This window comes from Vespa crabro, chromosome 5, assembly GCF_910589235.1.
Source record: "Vespa crabro chromosome 5, iyVesCrab1.2, whole genome shotgun sequence".
NCBI classification, from domain to species: Eukaryota; Metazoa; Arthropoda; class Insecta; order Hymenoptera; family Vespidae; genus Vespa; species Vespa crabro.
The window spans coordinates 4,058,026-4,080,850 of NC_060959.1; the positions used below are offsets into that span (position 1 = coordinate 4,058,026).

At 25.3% G+C, this 22,825-nt stretch overlaps 1 protein-coding gene across 17 annotated transcripts in view; it reads right to left on the reverse strand.

The window, feature by feature from the left end:
• LOC124424138 (TLD domain-containing protein 2) overlaps window positions 1-22,825 on the reverse strand; it is a 226,875-nt gene that overhangs the window by 45,318 nt on the left and 158,732 nt on the right. For 15 of the 17 annotated variants that reach the window (XM_046962757.1, XM_046962753.1, XM_046962751.1 and 12 more), the window contains 2 exons: window positions 21,729-21,835; window positions 12,173-12,261 (listed from right to left, as the gene is read on the reverse strand). In XM_046962757.1, the coding sequence (XP_046818713.1) occupies window positions 12,173-12,261; window positions 21,729-21,835 (196 nt within the window). Of the gene's footprint in view, window positions 1-12,172; window positions 12,262-13,341; window positions 13,512-15,578; window positions 15,775-21,728; window positions 21,836-22,825 lie in introns of those variants that run through there. The other 2 variants (XM_046962756.1, XM_046962754.1) reach the window with 2 other exon arrangements.

The window sequence follows — 22,825 nt, forward strand, 5'->3', positions numbered from 1 at the left end:
TCTCTCCCTTCTCTCTCTCTCTTTATCTCTCTCTCTCTCTCTCTTTCTCTCTCTCTCTCTCTCTCTCTCTCTCTCTCTCTCTCTCTCTCTCTCTCTCTCTCTCTCTCTCTTTCTCTCTTCGATACTGTGTGTTCATGTTTTATTCATGTATGTTTTAATAATGAACATTGAAAAAATTTGATGTTAAATAAATATTTGTCGTATAAACGATTTAATTTATTTTTCAATATGATATTATATATCATAGAAGCATTGTAATTGATAGGAACGAGAAATCGTACCGAAAGTCTATAAAAGGATTAGAAAAGACGATCTCTATGAAATGAAAATAATATTTTTTCGTGGAATAATATTAACTTTGATATTGGATATAAAATTTTGGTAAATGATTTAATATTATCGTACATAAGATAATAAAGTAATATAACATTATATTTGCGTGAAGATAAATCTTTTTCTTTCTTTTTCTTTTTTTTTCGTTTGTCGAATTAGATTTTTAGATTTAGTTGGTCGTATATCTGATTAATATATCTCTTAGAAATGTACACATACACACAACCACACATGTTTGTTATATAAGAAAAGAAAAAAAGAAATTAGCTTGTAACATTTGTGATTATAAATTTTCAAAAATAAAAATATCGAGTATGTATATATATATACATACATACATACATACATACATACATATATATATATATATTTATATATATATATATATATATATATATATATATATATTTATATATATTTACTTATATTACTTATATTTATTATAATATATATATATATATATTTATATATATTTACATATATTTATATATATATATATATATATATTATATAAATATATATATATTTTTATATAATATTATATTTGTATTAATGTTTTTATTTTCGATTATATATTTACATAATGTTCACTTTATCTATAAAATAAATTCGCGTGTTATACGTTCCCAAATATATTCCTTTCCATCATGGTTAAACGTTTTCTTGAAGATATCGATTGAAAGTTCAAAAATAAAAAAGTACATTTATAAGATACGTATGAAAAATATATCATGCAACGTAATAGAGGGAACTTATTACTTTCCGTCTTTATAAGATATAAATAAATTACCAAGTAGAAAGATCTGTAAATCGGTTGGTTTTTTTATAAAACAAAAAGAAAATGGTTTACCACTATGAACGTGGGATACTTTAAAATCTTCAAAGGAACCGTAAAATAAATTAGGGAAGTTCGAGAAAAATGTTTTCTCGACGTCAAAGAAAAAAGGGGAAAAGAAAAATGAAAAATAAAAGAGAAAAAGAAAAATGCAGAAAAAAATGGCCGAACGTAAAAATGACATAACTCATTTAAGGTTGATTCACACAGTTCAATATTCGTTTCGATTGTTCTATTATAGTGCTTTTAACGTTATGTAAACATATTTATACGATTTTAATGTAATTTAATCTTATTTCAATCACCGATCCGTTCATATTTTTTCTGTGTCAAAGAAAAGGTCATTGTTCGAAATAATGGTCAACGATGCTCTTTTTTTTTATTTTTTTATTTTTTTTGATTGATGATACGCAGTCTTTTGTACTACACATCATTATATTATGAAGATATCACTATATATATATATAATCATGTGTATTATGATACTAGATATATTTTTACAAAATTTCATAGTCAGAAAAAAAATTGTTCAAACAAGTGAAAACATATTAACAGAACTGGCTCGTCGTTACAATATAATGCTTTATCATTTGTCAAATAAATATATTTTATTATTTTCCTATAAATATATTTATTTATTTATTATAATATATATTATATATATTTTATTTTTCAATTTCTTTTTTTTTTCAAAGTAAATCAAATCAATTTTACTGACATTTTAAGATACACCATAAATTTCAATTTAGTCATCTATGAAGTTTTTATATAATAATAATATCAATATGTCAATTTTCCTTCAATTTATAATTTCTTTTTTCTTTTTTTATTTTCAAAATTCATAAATTTTTTTTTTATATTTGAACGTATTTATTTTCCTTTATACAACAAAACTTTCTTTATTTCATAAGAAATTTATTAAAACTCTTTCAATGTAAATTTATCCGACTTGTTTATTTTCAATTTCTTTTTTTTTCTTTTCTTTATTGTCAAAAGTTAAAAGTGAACAAACAAACACGGTACAACTGATTTATATCTGATATAGGTATCACTGAATTGATATACGTGAATATAAATGACTGAAACCGGAACGACTGGTTCGGAATTCTTTTTCTCTTTTTTCTTTTTTTTTTTTTTGTTTTGTAACGCTCGAGAAGATTTTCACGCGATAATATACGAGTCGCATTAATTTTTTACTTATACGAATTATACAGAATGTCATCTAATGCCAATAATCTTGTAAACGGAGCATAATAACAATTGTTTACCAGATATAAATTTTTATTGCAAATGGCTATTACATTATATGAACATGAAAAAAAAAGGAAAATTATAGGTATTCGTTTTAAAAAAAGAAAAAAAAAGAAAGAAAGAAACATTTTATTGATCTTTGTAATTCGAAAAGTTCAGGAATAAAAAGAAAAAAAAAATAATGAAAGAAAAATAATAATAAAATATTCACGTGCACTTTGTACAATAATTGACTCAATTGACTCAAAGCGGAATCAATGCAAAACTTCTTTTATAAAACTTTCTTTTAACTTTAAGCAGTCGTGAGATATTTGCTGTGACATCTATAGACAACAGGAGTATCTGTATAATTAGAATTTATTTATCTAGTTTTATTCTCTCTTTTCTTTCTTTTTTTTTTAATTTTCAATTCGAACATCGAGAGGCCTTTATTTATTTGAACGAACAAACAATGTCGTCAGCGATACTTTCGTTAGAGAAAAATTGACGTGGATAATGGATACTCTTAATCTGATCTTTTTTTTCTCTTTTTCTCTCTCTTTCTTCTTCTTCTTTTTCCCCTATAAAATCCAAATGAAACAGGTCAAAGGATGTATGAATTTCATGAAATTCCATGGAATTCGAGGAAATTCCTTCTGGGTATTCGGCTTGGTAGCTAGGGTATGCCGTGTAAATCAATTAATTAACTTGAGAATGAACACGTGTGTGTATGTGTTTGTGTGTGTTTATACATATTGTACATACATACATACATACATACATACGTGGAATAGTATACATAGATCGAATCTCACGCAACCAACGATTGTCTATCTCCTTTTTTTTTGCTCTTCTACTTCTTTTCCTTCGATTATAACACAAATTGCAATTAGAAAAAGTATTCTTTGCCCGAGACACTCATTAAACATTTGAGTTTAATTTTTCGACGCGTTAATAAGCGACGGCCATTTTTATTCGTTACTTCCAACTACCCATTAAGAAAATTCATTTAATATACGTGAATCCACGGTAATATTGCGACGAGATTTTCGTTCCATTTCGTGTAAAACATTTCTTTCTCACACTCTCTTATTCCATTGTATTTTTATAACTATAGAAATGTACGAGAAAATGTCAAACACGTTTAAGCAATAACTCACCGTTCTTTTACTATCTTTGATAGATAAATAACAGAATAGACAAAAATATAGTACATAAATTCGATCGCTTTCATATTTTCAAGTGCATAGATTCGGCATACTTTTGGCACGATTCATAAGACGAGATAAGAACTAAAGAGGAGAAGAGAGGAAATAGGCAAACAGAAAAAAAGAAAAGAAGATAGAATTGGAACGGGAGAGTAGGAAGTGGCTTCTGTGAGCCATTAAGAGAGAATGAACAAGGAGAGTCATCGAAATATTAAAATGAGAAATTTAGGGCCGAGGGAAAGTTGGCTTGGATAATGTATAATGATTAGAAAAAGTACGTAGAGAAATGAAGGGAAAGAGAGAGAGAGAGAGAGAGAGAGAGGTGGAAATAATAACGAGATACTAAGACATAAAAATAAAGATAATACTAGAAATTAAGAGCTATTAGTATTGTTTTTATCTTTGGATAACCGAGTCTTACAAGCATTTTCGGTCGCTAAATATGTATATTTGTTTAATCTTCGCTAAACTAATGCTTTTGTCATTTTGAGCCCAATCGTTACAATGTTATGGCTTAACTGCAACAGATAGAATATTGTTATCGATCATATGTATATAAACGATCGACTTAGTAGGACCGAGAACGATGTTGTAGGATATATCTAGAACCAGTCTAGGGTAATAGCATCAGAACACGAAACACACGTGTTTAATACAAGACCCCCATAGTAGTTTTGGGGATGCTTCACAAGGATGGACTGTTACAATATTACGAGACAACTTTTAGTACTATTAAAAGAAAACGACAATACGGATTCGTCAGCATTAAAAATACACACCCGTAAGTAAATACACACACGTGGAAACGATCTTTTCGATAAATCAATTCTTCTTACTTTATTTTGTTGCAAGAGTTTCCATTAATCGTTTAAAAAGAATAGTGCTTAGCACGTAAAAACATAAAATACAGATTATATTATATCATCGATATAATCTATCTATATCATATATCTTACTTCCTTTATTAGCTTCGAGTATTATATCAAGCAAATAATTTTATTATCGTTTAAATCGTACATTAATCAATTCGATTTAATTTAACCTAGGATTTTCTTAATACGGTTTACTCTATGCCATTTCTAATATGAGATACTTGTAAAATACGGGATAGAGAGATAAAGACACTGAACAAGAGAGAGAGAGAGAGAGGTTAGGAGGATTTTATTATTCCTCAGGATCTATGAATATATATATTCTAACCTTGATTTTATAGCTCGAGCATTCGGATATCCGTATAGTGTAAGCTCTTTACTATCACCCAGATTTACGGATATTTTAGAGTTTTGAATATAGTATTCGAGTATTCGACTATTCGAATATCCGAATAGTAAGAAATCCCTAGTTCGAATCGATGAGAAAGAAAGTAAGAGAAAAGAATGATAGAAGAGGGATGATGTTTTCTGTAACAAGGAATAAAAAGAAATTAGAATCTAGCTAGCTAGCTAGGTAGAGTTAGGTACCGGCCGTTGCCATTGTTTCACTTTTTGCGTCTTTACCTTTTTTCTTTTTCTTTTTTCCCTTTCTTTCTTTTTTTATTTAAGATACATCTCCTCGTTCCTTAGTCAGGCGATCCTCGGTGGAGCTATAAAGGGTGTTTTTCGTCGAGTATACTAAGGGATGGTAAGGAGGGACTTCTATTCGACAAAAGAAAAGCTAGAAAAGCTACGATCGTCCCAATTTCACTTCTTGCGCCTCTCTTTCCACGCCCCCTCGTGGCCCTTGCGCCACGAGCTTATCATCCTTTCTCTCTTTCTTTTTCTTTCTTTCTTTTTTTTCCTTCATCTATCTCTTTCCAACAGCCAATATATAACCATCTTCTCCTGATCTTTTTTCCTTTTTCTCCTTCTTTTTCTTTTTATTTTCTTCAGTAGGTCAGCTCGTATATTATATTTCAGCCGCTCGGTTAAGAGTTTCAAGGTTTAGATACATTAAATGTATAAATATACCTAAGTACGTACATACGTACGTATATGTGTATATGTGTGCGTTAATTAACGTTCTGCGTGCATAACTCCTCGGGATATTCGCGGTATTCAACGAGGCTTAACCATCTCTGTGTTTAATATGCGTGTGTGTGTGTGTGCGCGCGCGCGCTTATGTGTTTTGTATACGTGTACTTTATATGTGTATATGTATGTATAGAAAATTGATTATAAATTAAGAAATGGTTAAAAAGAAAAAAAGAAATAAAAATTATTAAACTTCCGGTTTATATATATATACATTATATACACATACACACATATATTAAGAAAAGTTTTCCGATTTCACATGTCAAATATATATATATATATATATATATATATATATATATATATATATATATATATATATATATATATATATCGTTTATATATATATATATATTTTATATATATATATATATATATATATATATATCGTTTATATATATATATTTTATATATATATATATATATATATATATATATATATATCGTTTTTAATAAAGGAGATATTCAATTGGCCGTTAACTTTGTAATCAATCAATATATATACGCGTATGCATACACGTTATGTATGTTACAAGTGCATATATGATGGAGATATATATATATATATATATATATATATATATATATATATATATATATATATTACATATTTACATTGAGCAAATATAAATCTCGATTAAAATTTTGCCATGAGCGAAAATATATCACTAAATAAAAGAATTTGCGTTTTCTTTTTCCTTTTTTCCTTCATAATTGTTCACGTGGACTCTTTTTTTCTTGTCTTCTGTTCTCTTCTCTCTTCTTTTTCACTTTTTTAAATTTTGAGTAAAAGAGTTTGGTTTCCATATAATTGGTGTTTGTTCGGAGGAGATGTAAGTGTAGTGAACTAGTGTCTAATGAAATATTAAATTTCCCTTGAAAATGGACGAAGGATATCTCAACTAATGAATTTATGGATGTTGATATATAAATATACATACGTATAAATGAGAGAACTGGTAAAGCATCATTTTGTGCTCCATTATTTCGTTTTCCAACGTTTCTCTGTGTCTCATTTAAGATATATTAGATATTGTTAATAAAGCTATAAGGGTTTTACTTCTATATACCTGTTTTATTATAATCAAGTTAATTCGTATTTATTCGAAGAAAAAATAATTAATTTCATTTGATTATCTAACACGAATATTTTCGAAATTTAAATGTAAATAATAATTAATAATAATAGTAATAATAATAATAATAATAATAATAATAATAATAATAATAATAATAAAAATAATAATAATAACGAGTACGTAATAACAAAACTAGCAAGTATTATTAGATCTTTCGTATGTAGTTCCTTAAACAAAAAACAATTGTATATATCATTTTTAAATATATAGTCACATACAATATATATTGTATAATACATATAATGTTGTATATAAATATATATAAATATATGAATATTTGTTGACTCAATGTTCATAATATTGTATTGATTAATAATGTAAAAATTTTGCAATATTTTATATTTAACACAAATCATACATTTATACTTAATATATATTATATATATTTGTTTTTTACTAAAAATTTTGATTAATATTTGATCAAATTGATCAAATCAATTATATAAATATAGTTGATATTGACTAAGCATTCTAGCTTCACGGCTCGCGGGAGATAAGAGGAATCACCAGATTAGAGACATTAATCGATCAACGAGGTGAAAGGGACCGAAACAGACTGGATAAGCTGCTCTTAATTGTTCAGGGAGCATCCTGATCGTGATTATAGAGTAACACGAGGATTATACACGAGTAATGGCGATTACGATACTGTTATATGGTACAATAAGACCAGACGATGATGTTAGTTGCGTTAAATCTCAGCCTCGCTTAACACACTAATTAACTTCAAAATTCTGAATTGATTGGCCGAACCGATTGTTCGAATTCGATAAAAAAAGAAGAAAAAGAAGTAGAAGAAAAAACGAAAAAAAAAAGGAAAAAAATATTACGAATAAATAGTATCATCATTTTTTCAATTAACACATGTCGAACGATTCGAATTTGTTAAATTATTTTCAACATTTGTTTTTATTAGTTGTATTTCTTAACATAATTACGTAATACATGATAATTTTGCATGATATTATAATTAAATATCAATATTTTTGTACACCATATTGGAACAATTGTTTGATTATTATTATGATTTAAATAATGTCACATTATATGTATATATTTATATATATATATATATATACATATATATATTAATATATAAATATGTATGTATATATACTTATATACATTATAATATATAATTTATATATAATTTATAATTCAACTTAGATGTTGGATATTACAGAACGGTATTATTCAAGAAATAAGAAAGAGTAAGAAATGTATTATAAAACATTATTTATATGAACGAATCCAAAAAGAACTCTTGATTCTTTTGTTTGTCGGGAAAATGTACTACGTTGCATGTTACTATGTAAGTAGGTTCTTTATGAAGTATATATCAGAGAAAAATCTGGATCGAGATGAAAACGAAGAAAATATTTCCTTTGTGTTGCATAATACATACCCGATAACATGTATCTTTTTCTGTAGTTAGATTTTCATTCTGATGAAAAACATAAAGTAAAATTTCCTTACGAGAGTCCTTTCTTATGAGAATCATGAATTCGATTTTCGTATTGTATACGAATTCGTTATGTAAATAATAAAATACGTTTTATATAATCTAATATAAAATAAGATTTAATAATTTATTTTTCTTTTCTTTTTTTTTTTTTTTTTTAATATCTATCCGAATATTTAAGTATATTTTCGCTTGATAATTTAACGATACTTAAAAAAAATTGGTATCTTTTTCTTTTTTCTTTTTTTTTTTTTATATGAAAAGATATAAAATCAATCTGTCGAAGTAATAAATATAATTAGGTTAATCTTATATGACCTAATTTCTTGTTATGTCTTATAAGCAAATTATATAATGTGAATATTATAATGGTATTTATACTAATTTAATTATAGTATACTAAATGTAACACACACACAAGTATAATTATATTAGTAAATATAATATTATAATTTTTATATTTTTCTTATTTATTTTGTTATATTCATATTTATATAATAGTATTATTATATTACTAGCATAATATATTATAATTATATTATTAGTATAGTACAATTCAATATAATTGTACTATTAATATAATAAAGTATAATCATAATGGTAATATATAAAATCTTAGCATGTATAATGCTAATATATAAAATCTTTTCTCTTTCATACTTTTCGTTCCGGAATATATTTTAAGATTACATTTTTCACGTTTCGAAACACATTGGTAACTTCTCGAAATATTTTGTTTATTTTCTTATGCAGAAAAAGCTGCAGAGAATTTCAAAACGAAAATATCCTTCTGTCGAATATATAAAATTTTTAATAATCGATAAAAAACAAATATAAAACTGAAGAAAAATGATAGTATTTACATGATCTCCGTATATTTTTCTTCCTTTCGAAGATAATAGAGATATTCAGAATAAAATGTCCGAACACATATCATTTAAATATTCTTTTTTTTTTTTTTTTTTGAGAACATCGAAATATTTCGAATAGAAATTGTTTGATCTTCTAGATAAAATATATAAACTTTAAAAATCAGTCTAAAACCGATCGTTTGAGATTAATAATAATTTTTATTTTTTTCTGCTATTTTCAATAGCTAGAAAAAAAAACAAGAAAATAAAAAAAGAAAATCATTTTCATCTTCAAAAGATGATACGATACACGTGATAATTTTCTTTTCCAGACATATAAGATATTTGAATCAATATTATTAATCAACATTTAAAATTTATTCTAAAATAAATCGTTTGAATTAATAATTACTTGTTTTTTTAATTTTATTTTCAATGATTTCCACAATTGAGTATTACAATCTATTATGTACTAATAACTTTTACTTTAGAAACTTCGTTCTATTATATACATGTAAAAAAAAAATAATAATAATAATAATTATTATTATTATAATTATAAAGTAAGTGTTCGAAAATTCTATCGAAATTCTATTCCATTTTTCTTTGTTCTATAATATTACAAATAAGGTAATCGACGTATTACAGGTTTCCAACCATCAAATATTGCTTCCATTTGAGGAATCTTGATCTCCGAGAATTTAGGTTATATTCTCTGAATTTTGAATTCCACTCGATTGGTAATATGCAGAAGCAAAACAATGATGAACTGTCTTTCTCAATGACTTCACGAAATTACTCTTTTGTTATACACGTATGTGTACATATGCATATACACACACACACACACACACACATATACCAGAGAGAGAGAGAGAGAGAGAGAGAGAGATATAAGGGGGAGAGAGAGAGAGAGAGAGAGAGAGATAGGGGGGAGAGAGAGAGAGAGATAGGGGAGGGAGAGAGAGAGAGAGAGAGAGAAACACGCACATAACAGTCCAGTAGTTTTTCGACCTATCGAAATAACTCGTATAACATAAAATGTGTATCAAAATGACAGGTAGCTTTCCTGCGTAACTCTCCAAAGGAAAAAAATTCAAATAAGAATCTTTAAGTATGGTAAATATCTACATATATAATATATACACGTATATACACGTTTATCTACTATAAAAAGTATTAGATTTTTAATTTGAGTACTAATATTAAAATTAAGTTACTAATATAACCTATAAATATAACCTATAGTAACATAACCTATAACCTATAAATGTTAACAAACTTTTCCGTTTTCAGTCGATTTATATGCGTATTCATGATTTCTAACGTTCATGATAATAATTAAATTATATGTTTTGTATTAATTATAATGTATAATGTATGTGTGCGTGTATGTTTGTGTGAATATATATATATATATATATATATATATATATATATATATATATATATATATATATATATAAGAATTATCCATTATCACACTTGAGCATCCACTGTTTTGTTAGGAATATATCTTGATCCGAATTGTAGTTGATCCAAATGTCATATTATTTTCAAATTCAAGAATGATAGCAGGAGGATGAAATAAAGATTATTACTTCATCCGCAATCTTTAGTAAATAAGGCTGTATATATTCTTCATTTTCCTCTAACCTAATTTTCTCAACTAAAAAACTTTGTGGATAAGATCTTGAACTTGGCAAAGTACCGGTAATTTAGATTGTCTCATTGCTAACAAATCTAATTTTGGATTTAACTACAATCTCATCCAAGACACTCTGAATAGTAGACAAGAGTGATTTCTTTTGCCAATTTTATAGACTCATCATGATATAAGCTTACTTTGTTCATTAATCATCTAATTACTGAGAGCCGTAAAATTGATCTTTAGCTTTTCATAACTTTTCCTCACTGATCTAAAAAAAGACACACCATTTCAGAGCCCTAAGATAAGAATTGACCATCACTGAATAAGGGTGAAGATATCTAGCAATGTTTTTGTCACATCATTCATTTCATATTTTCTCATTGAGAAGATTTTGTCTATTGCGAACCATAAACTTTTAGTTTTAACACAATCTAATTAAGGGATTTATAAATCAGCCTGTTCTAGATAATTCACAGCATCTGGATATTTCAGAGTATAAGAAAGATGAGTTAAGAATTCATCGATTATGTTTTCCTTTACCTCTTGAGAATTTGCTAACATAAATGGTGAGATCTTTTAGAATGGTGATGATAGATTCGACAATGCATCGGCATTAAATTATGCCACTTCAACCGTGGGTGCAAGGACTTTGATTCCAAAGAAATCAAAGATTCTAATAATACATCTCTTGGAATGTAATCTTTAAATGCTCCATGCGACAACTGTTATAATATTACTTAGAGCAACTATTTATTTTCTAGTTATGGCACTTATTTTGTATGGTACTTGTTTTGTTATTTGGCACTAGTTTATATTTAGTTATGATTAGCTATTATTATTAGATCAGAGTATCGTTTCTTTTTAGAGAGAAGTTGATATTTATGTGACATGATGAAAGTTATCCATCCAAATATATTATCATCCTTTTAATGATATTTATTTACTTCCTTAAAAACAAAAAAAAAAAAATATATATATATATTTTTAAATGTAAAAATTAAATTTTCTTAATTTAACATTAATAATTTTCAATAATTGATTAATAATTTTTGTGTTAATTTTTAAATCTCTTATGATTTTAAAACGTTAAAAAAATAAATTATATATATATATATATATATATATATATATATATATATATATATATATATATATACATACATATTTCAATTATACGTTTAACGAGAATCGTACGATGAAGAATATACAGGAGCGTGAATAAAACTATAAGAAAAGTTCACGACTGCAGAGCAAAGGTTAGGATAATTCTCCTTGGCTTCTAATCGGACAATCGACGATGTGGATCGTACGATTGATTCAATAACGAGGAAATGTGTCTTATGATTTTGTATTTTATAAATTATTCGATTGTGTATTTATATATATAAAAGAAAAAAAGAAGAAACAAGTAAAATACAACAAAATAAAATAAATACAAAATAAAAACTCACCGTATAGGCGATAGTGTTGTTAGGTTGAGAAATGCGACCATGCTTTTTTTCCTGCGACGTAGAACCATCTTTGCTCTCATTATCGGAATCTGAAATATACATAAAAAAATAAATTATTATTGTTATTATTATTATTATTATTATTATTATTATTATTATTATTATTATTATTATTATTATTATTATTATTATTAATATTATTATTATCATTATCATCATCATCATCATTATCATTGTGTTATATTTTCGCACATGTTTGAAATAAATTACCTGAATTCAATATTTTATTTTACAATAAACTTTTAATTTTTTCGTATAAAATGACAAAAAGAAAAAAAATATATATATATATCAAGAAAAAACAAATTCTTTCTTTCGTATAGAATTATTAAAAATCATCGTTCATTTTAAAAGGAAAATTATTGTAGATATAATAAACGAACGAACGTTTAAAATCAACAACACGTGATTTTCCGAGTATTATTACTGATCTTGATAAACAATTGACGGTTGCTTTTAACGATCATCAATTCGATCGCCTTCGTTGTTCTCTTTCATTTGATGTATTTTTTGTCACGTGTTAAACGATATATATATATATATATATATACTCGTATAAAACAATCCAAGAAATTGTGCGACTACAGGGGTTCATAGAAATAATACGTATTTAACGAAATAGCTGTAATTTTGCTTACATATGTATATATAAAATTATTTACAGACTGTTGAGTATATCGATATAAAATACGTATCGTAAATGATCAGAGAAATATATTCATAAATCATTTCATTATTGCTAATTTACCTTTTCTGTTTGCTTTTTTCTTTTTCTCTTTTCAAATTCAAAATGAATGGATTTGTATGCGGCCACTATTGCTTTTTGTTTTACTTTTTTTTTTATTTTTCTTTAATTTTCTCTTTCAATTTCGTAACAAGATTTATAAACGGATCGACAAATGATACAAAACAAAACGATTAAATCTAACAAACGCGCGTATTACTATGAGAACTTAAAAGAAGAACTTGAAAAAGAAAAAAGAAAAAAGAAAAAAGAACGAAAAATGAAAATATAAAAAAAAAACGTTAATATCTAAGCGATATGTAATGATTTAGAGAAGAACGAGATATCTTTTCTTTTTTTTTTTTTTTTAGCATCCTCAGCATACCTGCAATAGAAGGAGAGTACTGAAGTGTTCGCAAATGAAGCTCTGGATCTCCTTCAACAACGTAGTAGACGACATAATCTCCAATTTGTTTTTCATAAATACGAACATTATTCGGCAAGTAATCCTTAGATTCATCAGAATTTAACATTTTTGTACTTTTGCAATTCTTCCTTATCAAAAAAATGCAACACGATACGAAACGACGTTACATAGATTAAAACATTTCTTTTATTCTTATTTTTCTTCTTCTTTCTAATTATTATTATTTTCAAGAACTTAATTTTGTTTCGTTAACGAATCACACACTAATAATCACGCACAAAAAAAAAAAAGAAAAAAGTACAAAGAACACTTGAAATAATATTGAACAAATTCATTGAAATTTATAACACTTACATCAACCTAACCTTTTTTTTTTTAATTTATCCATTTGAACTAACCTCGGAATCTATCAATGAAAATGAATTTTTTTGAATGCCGCTAATTAAATTTTTTTTTTTTTTTACTAGTCAGGTAATGTTTCGCCAGAGAATATATAAGAATTTATTTGCGATAAAAACGACTGATGTGTATACACACCACATACACACACATATATACATAAATATATATATATATATATATATATGCATACATACCATATAGGTTAATATCGACGCGACAAGTCTAACAGATAAAAAAGAAATCAAACAAAAGAAGGAAAAAATCTCGCGGCTAACTGTCAACGTCGAAATAAAAATATAGTAAGTGTGTGTCTGTGTGTGTGTGTGTATATATACATATATAAATATATATATATACACAATGCATTGAATATAACATATATACGTGTATATATATGTTATATTCAATGGATTAAAGATTCGTGTTTAAAAAATAAACGAACTTAGACAAATTCGTAGCCGATAGAAGGATATTTGGTTATGATAAATTGACAGGGAGATTGATGATTTTGAGAAAAAAAAAGAGAAAGAAAAAAAGAAAAAAAATTATAAAGATTATTTTTATAATGGATATTAATGAAAATTTGGTAAACGTGAAATAATTCAAACGAATTCAATGATCGTCGCGTAAAAGAAAAATAAGCGCTCTTGTAAGACGACAACGAAGAGAAAGAAGAAATAAGAAAAAGAAAAAAGAAAGAAAGGGTTGAAACAAGAAAGAAAAGAAATAGAATTTATAAACGCTAAACGTGAACAAAAAAAAAAAGGAAAAAAAAAGAAGAAGAAAAGAGAAAAGAAAAAGGATCAATTAGGATAAAATTATACTCGACATTCTCAATCGTTGTCAAATGCGATATCATTATACGATACTCGTTCGTAAGAGAAAAATAATTGTATAGTTTATAGATAAAATTATTTTTTTTCTCATAAGAGAAAAATAATTGTATAGTTTATACATCTCGATACGTTTTTTAATAACACGGAATAATGGAGAGAGGATAGCAAAAGGGTGGGAGGAAAACTACACAAAAAGAGATCGAAAAAGACTGAATTGTACCTGGCTGGCTCGATCATAGTAAAAACGACGAACCACTTTCTACTTATGTTCCCTTCCACGAAAAGTAAAAAAAGAAAAAAAGAAAAAAAAGATAATAAAAGAAAAAAGAAAAATAAACGAGTAAGAACATAAGAGATATTCTCTTTTGCCCGCGCATATTCTTTAATTATTATTATTCTTTTCTTTTCTTTTTTTGTTTTCTTTCTATCTAAACGCGTTTAATAATGAAAAAAGATAAACTATTCTCGTAACTTGACGTAGAGAGAGAGAGAGAGAGAGAGAGAGAGAGAGAGAGAGAGAGAGGGGGAGAAAGGGAGAGAGAGAGAGAGAGAGAGAGAGAGAGAGAGAGAGAGAGAGAGAGAGGGAGAAAGGGAGAGAGAGAGAGAGAGAGAGAGATGTGAGAAGTGAGATGCGTTAAAGCCTACTTCTCACGTGACGACTAGTCGAAGGACAGTTTGATTCGTTGAAAAGAGAAACTTATCGTCTATTGGCTCTTTCACGAAATCGTATATAAAGCCGATAAAACTTGTTTCTTTGTATTTATCGTAAGATTTGTGTTAGATTAGATATAAGAAAGATAATGTATTATGCTTTGCTTCCTCATATTTCTTCCTTATTATTTATTTCTTTATTCTTTTCTCTCTCTCTCTCTTTCTCTCTCTCTCTCTATCATTCTCTCTCACACACACACTCTCTCTCTCTCTTTCTCTTTTCGAAGAAACATTTAAGACTCGTACCGCATTCTCACTCTTTGATTTTTGAAGTCACATAATCGCGATTGTTAATAACGAAACAAGAATGAAAATGTTCGCGAATCGAAAGTCAACGTATGTAACAACGACGACGACGATAACGACACAACACGACACGACGACGACGACGTAACTATAATGACAATACACTCATGCGACTATCTCGAGCGTTCGCCAATGACTGACGTTCGTTACTCTTGAAGCGGCCATATTTAATGTTACCACGTCATAGAAGGTGCGATGAGTGAATTTAGTGTATTATTATTATTATTATTATTTTTATTATTATTATTATTATTATTATTATTATTATTATTATTATTATTATTATTATTATCATCATCATCATCATTAGTAATAGTAGTAGTAGTAATAGTAGTAATTTATTTTTTATTTTTCTTCTTCTTTTTCTTCTTCTTAACGTCTTACAGATAAACATTTGCATTGCTTAGTATGACGAATTTGAGATGGTAAGGTTTATTAAGTCGTCGTGCGAACATATCGTATTTCTTTGTATCTGTGTATCTGTATGTACTACTGTTGATGATTATATGTAATACGATTATATGTAATAAGAATCGGATCAGAATTGAAATTATTCATAAGAATGCATTTGAAACGGAAATATATATGTATGTGTGCATGTGTGTGTGTGTGTATATATATATATATATGCGTTTGTTTAACTACAAGCGTCATCAATTTTTTTTTTTATTTTTATCAAATGATTTAAGTATTCTTTCATTCATATAATATCTATGATAAGAATATACATTATTTCATAAGAACGATCGAATAAATATTAATTTCGTTTTAAAATCGACGGAATATACACACAACACACACAAACATATATATAAATAAATTTTGGTTAGAATTGTCATGAAAACTTTAACACGTTTTTTTGTCTTTTTATTTTAGTTTTCATTTTTTTTTCTTCTGTAAATGTTTCAAATAAAGTAAGAATATTAATTAGACAGAGCTTCCATATCAAAGTCGAAATTTTTTATCAAAGTTAAGATTTATGTTCTCGTTTATATCGATGTAGTTTATCAAAGGAACGATTTGAAAAAAAAGATTAATAGGAACATTTTTAAATTTAAAGTACAGACGTGTATTTATATACGTATGTACGAAGTATTGATAATATAAAGTGCTAACGTAAGAAAGTATCATTAACGTTCCAACGAAATATAATTGTAAATGAGATCATCTAAATATTTTTATTTTCAAAAATAAAAGTTATATATGTATGTATATACGTATGTATGCATATATATATATATATATATTATATATATATATATATATATATATATATATATATATATATATATACGCATATATACAAGATATACGTTCCTATGTACAAGAAAGATTAGTTAATTTTTTTATTACTTGTGATCTTTTCGAATTATAAAAGTTAACATATATTTTTTCTTTACATTATTTTTCTTCATATTTATATAGTAATGATTATTTTCAATCAATATCATATATATATATGAATCATTCAAATATATTACTTATATAGTTTACAGATATATAAATTAATATAATATAACTTTAATAATATAAAATAATTCCAAGTATCAAAATCATATATACTAAAAAAAAAATTGATAGTATGTGTCATTTATCAGATAATCGATATCTTAAGTGCAAAAAGTAAATAGTATTTTATAGGTAATTTTGAGAAACAATCGTCGGACTACATAATATTTTGAAATCAATTATGTCGTATATGATCATTGACCTTGACGAAGACGTTCACTTGTATACTTGATTTGTAAATAATGTATTTCTATATAACACGGAGTAGGTATTCCAGTGAAATATGAATTTGTTGATCATTCGTTAAAATGCCAGTTATCTTGCAAATTGTACATAGTAAACAATTTTTTACTAGATATTAATTTGATATCAGCGTTTAATTACTGTTACATAAGTATGTAAAAAACAAATTATAGATAAAAAAAAAACTATAAAAAAAATAATAATAAAAAAGATAAAAAAAATAAAAAAAAATTAAAAGGAAAATAAAATGTTTACATGCACATTGTAGAGATGCCGATTTGGAGAGGTGCACATTTTGTTTTAATAAACTCTCATATAACCAATCGGTAACGTGATATTTGCTGACGGATATTTATAAATGGACACCCTATGTATATATATATATATATATATATATATATATATATATATATATACTTCAGGGAAAACATATAAAGTCGTATAAAGTAAAAATTCTTTTCTCTTTCTTTTATATTTCTTTTTTTTCTTTTCTTTTTTATTGGTCACATTCTCCATGATGATGTAATCTAATAAATGTAGACCTATTTAGAAATATAAAAGCCACTTTGTGCCGATTAGTCAATTATAGGTGTACCACGCCTACGTAATACGTCTGATTGGCGTTTGAGAAACAAAATTAAATATACGAATAACAAAATAAAAAAAAAAAATAAATTAATAAATAAAATGACAATAAAAAATTAAATAAATAAAAAGAAAACGAACATAATCTTAAATACGACCTTAAAGACCTTAGGTGATAATTTTGTTTTCAATTAATTCGATTGCAATTATTCGATCGTAATTATTCGAATGTAAAGTTTTACGTTGAAATTGATGTATACATTTTTAATGGGTTTAATAAATTCGATAAAACACGATTAAAAACGATCGAATTCAAACATCGAAAATTTGTTATCGTCGTGTGAATAATGTATAAGTACTTACATTTTCATTCAAGTTCGTCGCGTGATCGTTACGACTTACGATAAATTGAACAATACGTCCTAATTAAGCGTTTTTCGTTTCAGTAATAATTTGTATGACACATGCGCATGCGCATTGAATGAACGAAATTTATAACAATTATTTATTAAATGTCAATTATGTATTCTTCACCTCGATCGTACGAATTTAACCTAACTATTTTATTATTGTATTTTATTATTATGAAATTTAATTTGTTTATTTTATTTTATTTTATTTTATTTTATTCTTTATAGAAATCTGACGAAACAGTATTTGTAATGATTTTTTGGATAAAGACAATGCTGATAAGTAAATATGTGTGAAAAATATTACGTGTTTTTTAGTAAAAGTGAAAAATAAATAATACATTTACTCTTTCATTATATATTATTTTTATACGTGGATTATTAATTATTATTATGTATATATATTTTATTATTTTATATAATCTATATATATGTAATATTTTAATAAATATAATTACTATTTTTATATAAACAATTATTATATTCAGATTATTATTATATATAATAATATTATTATTATAATATATATATATATAAATTATTATATGTTATAGATAATATTAATTATTTCCCTATTATTATACAGAAATTATGTATATATAAAAAAATTACCTATATATAAAAATAGTAAAATTTACATTATATATATATATATATATATATATATATATATATATATATATATAAAATATATATTATCTATTATCTATACTTGTAGATAATTTGTATACATGATACATATATAAAAAGAGTAAAATAAATATTATATTATTTGTATACACACACACACACACACACACACACACACATATATATATATATATATATATATATATATATATATATATACATAGATTACGCAAAAAATAATATAATAGCAAAATATTTTCTTTCGTTTAATTATTCATCTTTTTCATTCAAACTTTGTCGTTAACTCAGAGATGATTAAATTAATAAAATTTTTCCATGTAAAATTTAATGGTCTAAAATTTAACAAATTCGATATAAATCAAATCGTAAGAAATAAATCAAGATTCGACCATACCTCAGCGATCGTTCTTTGCGATTGATGAAAAACGTTAGGTATTACAAAATATATCTAACATTACGTTACTGTGATATATTGTTATTATGGTAATAATTTTCGACAATTAATTACTCATTAAAATATGTCGACATTAGCGTCATATGTAACATTTCTATCGAATATATAACGTATCTTCTAATCTTATCTAATATTAGAGAGGATTATTGATGATCATTATTTTATTTTATTAAAATGTTTAAACGTCGAATCATTATCGCATATAAATGTAAAATAAATAAAAATTTAATTCGAATGATATTCAGATTTCTAAAAGATTTTGAAAATTTTCTTTTATGAAAACGAAATCGAATAAAATTTTGATTGAATGCTTCTTTTTATATTATCAACGATACTTTTTCAAACGAGTTTAACAATGTTTCCTATACAACAATGATCGAATATTTTTATTTCTTTTTTTTTTTTTTTTTTTTTTTATATCAATCACGATCGATATAAAATGAATGAATTATAACGAATGATTTATATCAATTGTCTTTTGTGTATGAGATTTCGTGTAAAAGAACATTGTCTTGCACATAAAAGCGAATAAAATTCGCGTTTATTTTTCCCATTTTTCTTTTTCTTTTTTGTTCAGTATAATATCAACGAACGTTCAACAATGTTTCAAGATAATGTCGGATAAAACCATGAACAATGAAGAATGAAGTTGGCAAGGCTCAAAGAAACTTGGCCGATTTCGTAAATCTTTCGTTTTATTGGGTCAATTGCACGATTCTCGTCTATGCAAGAACACACACACACACACACACATATATATATATATATATATATATATATATATATTAATATATCTAGATAGATAGATACGTGTTGCACTTACATACTTATGATTTCCTAAGCGTTTTTACGTGGTATAAATAATATAATTATATGAAAATAAAAATCGTATGAATATACGGGAGTGGATATAACGATCTATACACATTATATATATATATATATATATATATATATATATATATATATATATATATGTTGTATGTGTATAAATATAAACACGCACACACAAATCGTTTAATCAAATGGAATAATCGCGATATCCCGATAGAAAGGAGCATGGCGTCCGTGCTACTTTAAGAAAGTAAGTCAATGTAATTCGTTGGATTTGTAAGGTTGTATAGCCGTTAAATAGCCGTGATCTCGAGACCTTCGTTTTAGTCTTGATATCTCGTTACAAGGGCAACCTCTAATTCATTTTTTATTCGTTACCTTCTAATTCAACGTTGATGCTTCCGTCTTTTCATAGAAACTTTTTAATGTGAAGTAATTTGAATACTATTTAAAACATATCGATTATCATATATTTCGACATTTTCGACTTAATTTTCGATTTTTAAAACCATTTAACTATAAAAAATCCAATATATAGATTCTAAATATAAATATAGTTTTAGATATAAAGATCTAATATATATATATATAAATATATGTATATGTGTATATTTTTTTATGTGTACATCTTCTTAATATATTAAAACAAGTTACACAATTTTATGCTCAAAAATATTTAAATTAAAATACGAAATAAAACATTCTTTCGGTTTAATCGAATATTTAGTTCTTTTTTCACAAAACACTCAGTATTTTTTGTTTGTTCGTTAATTAGATATTTTAATGGATTATCTTCTAAAAACTTATTGAATAAATATTGATCTGAAGTTAATAATTAACGAGTTAATTGATTTCGTTTTTTATAAATCATGTCTCATATTAGTAATGATGATATTAATAAATAAAATAAAATGGGCTTATTTCTTTAGACGTTGTTTTAGTTTAATAATAAGAAATAATAATAATAATAATGAAGAAAGATTAATAAGGATAATTATTTTTTTGATTAAAAATAATTTGAAAGAATTTGAATAAAATATATTCTAATTATTATAATAGATTTTTTTTTCTAAACTACAATGTTAAAGAGAAATATTTAAAATTTGAATAGATAAATAATTATCGATATTATATCAATTATTTATTAATTCATAGATAAGTAAATAAATTAATTATTAATTTAATAGACAAAATTTTCGTTGAAAATATCGATATTTAATTATTGATCAAGTCATATTAAACAGTATCAAAATTAATGTAATAATAATATGACTCATGAATTGAATTAATAAACGAATAAAAAAAATTATTCATAAATACATTTAATTTTATTTTGAAGATTAATTTGATTTAAGATTGATCGATCGATACGTCAATCGATAGAAATTAAAATCAAAGTCTCACCTTTTGATAGCTTGTCGACGGATTCGAATCTTCCTTCGACCTTGTTCCTCAAAGTATCCAAATCAAATGGCGCTGTGAATCCGTGATCCACGCTACGGCTTTTACTCCTGTAAAGATTCCAACGACAAATATATTAGATAAGAATAATCATTTTAATTATTATAGAATTTAGAAGAGATATTAACACAAATATATTGCCCCATATCGTCGTTGAAAGAAGCTTCGAACGTTGGAAGAAATATTTAAATGACTGATCAAAAACGTTCGTTTTTTTTTTGGTATTCTTTTTTTTTTATTGCTTTTATCTTCTACGCAGGAATCATTAGATATATAAAGGACAATGAATATCTAGCTGTAAATCTAACATATAAGATGCAGCTTGACATGCACTATTTTTTATATGCTATGTATATGTGCAAATACGTATATTTGTGTGACTCTGTCTGTGTGTAATGTATAAATGCCGTTGTCATAGATAATAACAAGTAAAGGAAAAAATAATAATTTAAAAAATAAAAGAGACTCTAGAAAGGATTTCTTCTGTTTTCTTTAATTTTTAACAGAAAATTTCCATTTTAAAATTAAAGAGATCGATAATCAATCGTATAATTTATTTTCAATTAGGATTAGAAATGCGTAATTTATTAATTTAAAGAAAAAATTTTTTATATGTTTCTTTTTTATTATTTTCGAATAAATAAATGATAATTAGCGAAAAAAATTAAAAACACCAAAATGACTAGCGTGGAATTAAAAAAAAAGTTTTTCAAAATTTTATATTGATGAGAAAAAAGAAAGGTAAAAGAAAAAGAAAGAAATCAATTTGTTTTCGAACGATAGCACGATGTTTCGTTCAATGGACAAAAATCCAAAATTCCAAGTATAAAATTTGAAAAGATCTTTAGATCGTAGAAATATTAGTAACGAAAAGTAAATAATTCGTAATATTATTTATCTATAATTTTTATTAAATATATTAATCTGTTGTTTAAATTGAAGCGTATAATTTAATGCAATAATTGATGCATTTTTTTCAATATAATTTTATAGAATATAGTTTCAATATGAATTCTTTTAATTATTTTTTTATTTCTTTT